Genomic DNA, 7991 nt, shown 5'->3' on the forward strand with positions numbered 1-7991 from the left:
CCGACTCAGCACTGTCAAAGGGAAGGGAGGGCTGCTTTTAGAGATGATAAAATCACACGCTCTGATTTCTGTCCCCCTGCTCGCTCTCTCTTCTGGAATTTTTTTGAATAACTGTGTTGTGCTTTGAATGTTTTTCCTTTTTTCCTGACACTTTAAAAATGCTTTTATAAATCAGTAAATTTAATTAAATATCGAAATTGTTTCATGTCTTTACTTCAATTTAACTGGACTCATACTTCTGTGTGGGCTTTTTCATACAGATTTAAATCTGGATTGTTGCTGGTTAATTGAGTTCACAGGTACAAGCTAATCCATACAAAGTCTTGTCTTTTTAGATACAGCAATACAACATTATGTGAACCAGGCCACTTTTTTAGTCTTCATGAAACAAAACTTGTCCTTAGTTATTAATGTGTATTAATAAGGAAAGGGCTGGGAGGGGGTTCTCCACATTTAAAACATACCAGCCAGCCATCTCAAAAAACTGCTTTGGGATTCTAGTATTCCAGTATTCTGATAATTCTTAAATAGTCTTGATTGGAAACATTAAGGGCCTGTCTCTGTTTGTTTTGTTTGTTTGTTTACTGACAAATACTTTCTTTCCCCCTCCTTTACAGGTTTTGGCAGCAGAAAGGAATCCAGTGGTTCAAACTATAAACATTTACAATTTCTTCTTGTGAGCAACAAATCTCAACATGGAGACGTAAGCTCCTTAGAAGGGACTTCAGTCTGAACTCTGGGAGGTAGTTTTGTGCACAAATAAAGAAACTAAGAAGTTAACAGTGCTTATATTGACCAGCAAGGATTCTGTTTGCTTTATAAACATGGCTTACAGGACCAGTGAAGTTAATATACACAAGATATTGGGATATTCCAACAAAAAGCCATCTAGTTATATTAAACACCATAAAGATACAATTGTGGCCGAACAACCTGGCTAAAATTCTGTTGCCTAACTCTGTATTGAGCATGTTATGAAAGCAAAAGCTTTGGAGTTATTCCAAACCAGTTGTTCAGGGCAGGATATTCTTGTCATTAATGGTATGCAGGGACCATTCTTAACATAACTACATCTTTGTTTTACATAAGGTAGATATAAACTTAGATTTATTTTGTTTATGGTGTCTTGCATATTTTTAGATGAAAACTGCTGTAAAAAGGGTGGGTTGTCTTGTTTGGCAGCCTAATGATGTGAAAATACACATTGGGTTGTCTAGGAGCCTTCCTGTTCATGCCTACGAACACACTAAACTATTGTTTTAAATTTTTCAATTAAAATTTCAGGATAGTTGTGACACCTTAGCAAATAATAACCTTTAAAATGTATGAAAACTTCATTTTAATTAGATACATAGCAATATCTTTTAAACAATGGCTGATTTTCTTGACATCAGAGTTTATATCAAGATACAGGTGTATCCCTTTTAGTTTCTTTATTAGTTGGAGGTTTTGATCAACTTCCTCTTCTTCCCCAGCTGGCGGGTATTCCTTTTCTTACAGACATACAGGTTTCCCTCACTTTATGCTGTACATCCGTTCCTGGAAAATGGCGCATAACTCGAATTTGCATAAAGGGAACCCACTTCACAATGTAACAAATAGGGATATGGTCCAATACCTCGACTGTACTGACCCCCAGACCCATTTCTACCACTTTCTACAAGACAATTTTGGTACTCACCAACAGTAGACACTATGCACAAGCACAGGGCACTACCATATTGGGGATGGCAACTACAGAAATGTGTTGCAGACAATGAATGAGGAGCACATCCACACAGGAGACTATATTTTGGTGTGCATCACTCCCGCAATACACCGCACAAAGCAGCTGACTGTGGGCTTCTACCACACCAATCGCACAAGAGTGAATTTACCTTGCATGTAATGAATTTTTGGTATAAAAAGGGTTATTGCATAAGAGCGAATTCACACATACAGAACCCTCCTAAAGGGAGGGAAACCTGTATATGATAAGGAAAACATCTGATACATTATGTAAGGACTATCTGTACATGCCAGACAGAGGATATAAACTTTATATGCTAAGTAATTTTGCAGGAGGCTTCTTCAAGCATTTCAAACTTATTAATGTATAACTAACTTTATTTACATGTGTATTCCAAGTTATAAACCAAAGTGTTTCACCTCCAGGTCCTTACTGTAATAAGGCTCAGGGGTTATTCAAAATCACCTACAATGCACAAAACTACCTCCCAGAGAAAGACTTGTCCCATTCTTCCGCAAGAAAAAAAAAGTTCATCATGAACATAATGGAAAATAGCCCATTCCTGGCTAACATGATGAAATACAGTGCTTTGTGTGAACTGAAGTATGACTTGTCATGTGAACTCTACAGAATGTCCACGTTTTCTACTTTCCCCATCAACGTGCCAGTGTCTGAAAGGAATCTTGCCCGGGCTGGGTTTTATTACACTGGTGTTAAAGATAAAGTTAAATGCTTCAGTTGTGGCTTGATGTTGGATAACTGGAAAAAAGGAGATAATGCAATGGAAAAACACAAACAGCTCTATCCTAGCTGCAGCTTCATTCAGGGATTGCTTTCATTAAACAACCTTGGATCATCCTCTCATTCTGCCTTTTCACCTCCGGCCACAACGAGCAACCTGTCACCACCTTTACATTCCATAACCCTGGCTACAAGTTTAGATGAAATTGGTTACTTCAGTGGCTCTTTTTCCAGTGGTCTTCAAGTCCCGATAACTTCTAGGGCAGTTGAAGACATCTCATTTTTGAGACCGAGGTTTTATAATCCTTCAATGAGCACGGAAGATGCCAGACTGCGCACTTTTCAGATGTGGCCTCTGACTTTTCTGTCACCAACGGACCTAGCAAAAGCTGGTTTTTACTACACAGGGCCAGCAGACAAAGTTGCTTGCTTTACCTGTGGTGGACAACTGAGTAACTGGGAACCAAAGGATAATGCCATGTCAGAGCATCAGAGACACTTTCCTAACTGCCCTTTTGTGGAAAATCAAACTCGAGATCAAACAGGTTTCTGCGTTTCTAACTGGGAGATGCAAACCCACGAGGCACGTGTTAACACTTTTATAAACTGGCCAACTAGAATTCCCGTTCGACCTGAACAGCTTGCAAAGGCTGGCTTTTATTACGTAGGTAAGAAAAGTTGATGTGTTTAGTTTGGTTTGACATATTTCACGATTTGTGTGCACTTTTGCAATAATTTGCACAATTATTGTTGCATGACACTTAACTGTTATCATGGTTTTAAAGGTCGCAATGATGATGTCAAGTGCTTCTGCTGTGATGGTGGATTGAGGTGCTGGGAGTCTGGAGATGATCCCTGGATCGAGCATGCTAAGTGGTTTCCAAAGTAAGTAAACTTTACCACAATTTCTTACCTATTCAGATAAATTAGAATAAGTCGATCCTGTATAATTTTGATATATACCCTAATTTTCTATGATTCATATATACAATTTGTGACTTCTTTTTAATTGCTTAGCTTTTCATTGTTTTCAGGCCTCTAAAATAATGAAAAAGTGAACTTGTCTGTAGTTCATCTATGCTACTGACCCTGTAACCAGGTGCTCATTTTCTCTAATGAGGCTGGTATGTAACCAGGTGTTTATTGACATACACCTGGTATTTTGATCAAAATAAATGTTGCCCGAATTTTATAAGCCATTGTGTATGTACCCTGCTTTTTTGGTATGGTATCAGTTATTGAACACTTTTTTTGGTATTAACAAGATGTTATTTATATCTTGTTCAGAAACTTGGAAATGGATTTGAACAAGTAATTCTTACTTCATGGAAGCAATTTGGGCTTTTAGTTTTTTTTTTTTTCCAGCAAAGCTCTTAACTAGTCTTATGGGGAAAATAGAAATTGTAACTTGACAGATATCTCATTGATGTTTCAGATGCGAGTACCTGCTGCGTGTTAAAGGCATTGAGTTTGTTAGTCAAATTCAGGCAAGGTTTCCCCATCTTCTTGAACAGGTAAAAATTAAAATGTAGGTTTCTGGGTGTTACTGTTGATATTTAAGGGACCTAATTTATATATATATTTTCCCTTGCTGCTTTTTTAGATAATGCTGTAATAGGCTTCTGATACGAGTGTTAAGCTTGTGCCAGGAAAAATAACATTGCCCAAAATGAATGGAATCAATGTTTATTTCATGGTCTCTTCTCCACAATTGACACATTACAAAACTACTTGGAGAAGCTGCATTTTGAGAACTGATGTAAAAAATGGCATGTGGGTATTGGAATTAAATGTTGCCTGAAGACCAAATTATGTATTCACCATCTATAATCAAAACATTCTGATACTTAGTATGGGGGTGGGGGCGGGTCTCATAGCCTCAGAACCCCAGTCTCATGAAGAGAAGCCCTGATTATGCCAAGCTTCATGACTAATTTAGATCAGTAACTTGCAGATTAGAAATCAGTGCTGCATAGTTTGGGATTTATTTTTAATTAAACTTTTCAAAACCATGCCCCTCTTTGGCAAGGGGGGGAGCAGATTTCTTTTTTAGTAGGGAAAAGCATGTTTTACTAGAAATGTCCAGTGTTTACCTCATCTTCAGTGCCCACCGCATTAGGAATCGTAATGCTCACTTAACTGCCTGTACAACTATTTTGCAAACGTTTTGAGTTAAAACTTCTAACTGATTTACTAAACCAGGATCTTAATGTTGGTACTTTAATATTTTGAGGACTAGAATGCATTTAAATGGTCAGTGATGTATGCAAAGAGAGAGGCTCTTGGATACTGATGGTATTGCTTTGTTTTTGTGTTTTTTTTTCTATAGCTCTTGTCAACATCTGATACTCCTGTAGATGAAAATGCAGATCCATCAAGTATGTATATTTTTGCCACGGTATTATGACTTCTAGTGCATGTGCAAACTTCAGTAGAATGATGAGCATAATGTAAATATATATTCTCGATAAGATTAGCTTGCAAAGAAATTTCCAACACTTTCAGGAAGCTATTGCATTTTGCATCTTTCCCTGCAGATCTTAGTATTCCATTTTCACCCCCCCTTAATTATCATCAAGGTGTTGTGTCCGTGAAATATAATATTTCTTTGAGGCTCATTGCAAGACATGTCTTGAATCTTGGCTATTTTTCCCAATCCTGAAGATTTTACTGAAAATGGTATTTTAGAGTTGGCCTCTGCCTGTTCTATAGTAGGCTTGTGCTTAGCTACTCTAGAATCTGCTAGAGTAATCCAGCACATAAAGCATTTTAGCAGCATTCTCTAACAAGATTTATTACTAATCGAGTTGCCTGCAATTAGGCCAGGGCTCTCAGGAATGGGTACTAGCCAAGAGAGGGCAAGCTCAGTGGAACACTGTAGGCATTTTCGGGCTATAAATCTGTCCTTCCTGAGTGGAATCTCCAGACGGAGTAGGAATGCACTTCCACTGGGGTGCATATCCTGTAGCAAGATGCTCAAGTGCTTCATTTATCTTGGCAGATGTCAGTTAGGTTGATCAACAGTAGAGCTGGAATCTACCATTAATTTCCTAGCTGGGTAACTTTATCTTGAGAGAAGTTATATCAAAAGGGGAAATTTTACAAGACTAGACTTAAATGAATAGAATTGAAATTTGGTAGGGCATGGGGAATGTTGTTGTTCTTAAACTGAGTCTTTTTGTTGAAAAGAAGCTCTTAATCTAAATCAGCTAATAAAATCTAACCAAGTTCTAAATGGATTTTTTTTTTACGAAGCTTGCTTTTTATTAACTGACTGACTTCTTATACTAATCTAATTTTGTATAGAGAGGATGAAAGCTTAAAAATACATAAAACTTCAAACCACCTAATGATGTGTATGTGTTTTGGGGGTTTTTTCCCTTCTTTTGAATAGTTATTCATTTTGAACCTGGAGAAAGCCGGTCCGAAGATGCGATCATGATGAACACCCCTGTAATTAAAGCTGCGTTGGAGATGGGATTTAGCAGAAGATTAATAAAGCAGACGGTTCAGAGCAAAATCTTAGCCACTGGAGAAAATTATAAGACAGTTAACGATCTTGTGTCTGATCTGCTTACTGCTGAAGACGAAAAGAGGGAAGAAGAGAGGGAGAGGCAGTCTGAGGAAGTAGCTTCAGGTATACAAAGGGAACAAATCTACCTGACAATTTCTTGTTGAAACCAAACTCCTTTCTTAACTCTTCCTCCCCGTATTCTCAGATATGCTACAGCGTGGAGGGTGGCTGACAGTAGACTAGATACATAATTAAAAAAGTTAGATGTACTTCAGTTTACAGTAAAAGCTTTATCTGGCATGAGTGGGGCAAGGGGGGTGCCGGTTATTTGAGAGTTACATGGAAGACAGTGCCATACTTGATGTGCATGCCAGATAGACTCGTCAAAGATTCCAGTTGCTAAAAAGAGGATTTGTACTGGGGGGATATTGGAAATTCCAGTTAATAGAGTATTTCAGTTAGTAAAATGTCAGTTAACAGTTCTTCTAATTTATGGGTGGTAAAAGTGAAATGAAGATTTTGAAAGATCTTCTAAAATTGTGATTTTACTGTTAAATAGCACTGCAATGTGAATTTTTTTAAAAAATCTGAATGCTTTTTCTTTCTTTCTGCCTCACCCTTCTTGAATTCAAGATGATTTGTCACTAATCAGGAAGAATCGAATGGCTTTGTTTCAGCGTTTGACCTGTGTGTTTCCAATCCTGGAGAGTTTATTGTCAGCTAAAGTCATAACTGAACTTGAACATGATGTTATTAAACAAAAAACCCAAACCCCATTGCAAGCAAGGGAAGTGATTGATACAATTTTAGTGAAAGGAAATTCGGCAGCCAACATATTCAGAAACTGCCTACGAGAGTGTGACCCCATATTGTACAAAGACTTATTTGGTGAGTTTTCTGAAAATAGTATGTATTAGGGGAAAAATATGGGCAAAATATTTCTTGTGTGTGTAGAGATATATTTAAGGTGCAGTAACTTTTAAAAAGTTGGAATATAGATTATTCTAGTAACACGCATACTTTCTTTTTAGTGGAAAAAAGCATGAAGTATGTCCCCATAGAAGACATTTCAGGTAATTCATTTTAGTTTTATTTTTAAGGTGATCGTAGAAACTTAGGGTTGGAAGAGGGGCCTCAGAAGGTTATCTAGTCCCAACCCCCTGCTAGGGACCTTAGGAGGTCATGTAGTCCAACCCCTGTAGTGATATAGGATAGTAACTGAGATTTGTCAGCAGTATTTTCTCTCTTAGAATACCTGTTACTTATATTCTTTTTAACCCAAAATTAGAGATTGGATGTGCGCCTTAATTTGAAGTCAGTTTTAATATATATGTTTTGGCTGATTTAACTTCTTCCCATGTGCCCCTAAATACTGAGTATATGACTGACTGCTATCAGTTTGAGGATTTTTCCAGACCAGTTTTCTTCTAAAAACTCAAGAAGTTGAAGCACAGCGCATCTTAGGCAGGTTCAAAAACTACATCATGGGTACATCTACACGTGCTCCTGACTGCACAGTTATTAGTGCATGGTCATTAATGTGCAGTAGCTGCTGTTGTTATGACTAAATGCGCAGTAACTACTGTTACTGCACAGTCCCAGCAGCACACAGGTCATTTCTGACCCTACACAGTAGCATCAGCATCACAGTTTGTGCCTGATGACTGTACGTTGTAGCAACAAGCTAAGTTGCTATAGCTTATCACTACAGCGACATAGCATCTAATGTCTCTTGTCCCAGCTGCAATTTGTGCTTCCACCAGTAAGGTTTCTCTTGCCTCCTCTCTTCCTTGTTTGTAGATACAGACACTGACAGAAGTACATTTTCTAGTAAATGCAAAAAAAGGAAAAATCAGGAGTTTGGAGGGAGAGGCGGGGGGTGTGAGTGGGGGGAACAAAATAGGATGCAATTTAACAAAGATAAGGGCAAAGTACTGCACCTAAGGAGGAGGAATCACCAATACACTTACAGATTGGGAGATGACCTTCTAAACAGCACAGCAGCAG

The 7991-nt window shown here is 37.9% G+C and overlaps 1 protein-coding gene across 1 annotated transcript in view; it reads left to right on the forward strand.

Moving 5' to 3' along the window:
* The first annotated feature begins 1907 nt into the window (after nt 1–1907).
* LOC109303136 (inhibitor of apoptosis protein-like) overlaps nt 1908–7991 on the forward strand; it is an 11933-nt gene continuing 5849 nt past the window's right edge. Inside the window, exons 1-7 of the mRNA XM_019525235.1 lie at nt 1908–3138; nt 3256–3355; nt 3906–3984; nt 4800–4848; nt 5865–6107; nt 6618–6872; nt 7016–7057. Coding sequence (XP_019380780.1) covers nt 2265–3138; nt 3256–3355; nt 3906–3984; nt 4800–4848; nt 5865–6107; nt 6618–6872; nt 7016–7057 — 1642 coding nt within the window. The 5' untranslated portion in view covers nt 1908–2264. The remainder of the gene's footprint in view (nt 3139–3255; nt 3356–3905; nt 3985–4799; nt 4849–5864; nt 6108–6617; nt 6873–7015; nt 7058–7991) is intronic.

This window comes from Gavialis gangeticus, unplaced genomic scaffold (genome assembly GCF_001723915.1).
Source record: "Gavialis gangeticus isolate Ggan-Ray unplaced genomic scaffold, GavGan_comp1, whole genome shotgun sequence".
In the NCBI taxonomy this organism is placed as follows: domain Eukaryota; kingdom Metazoa; phylum Chordata; order Crocodylia; family Gavialidae; genus Gavialis; species Gavialis gangeticus.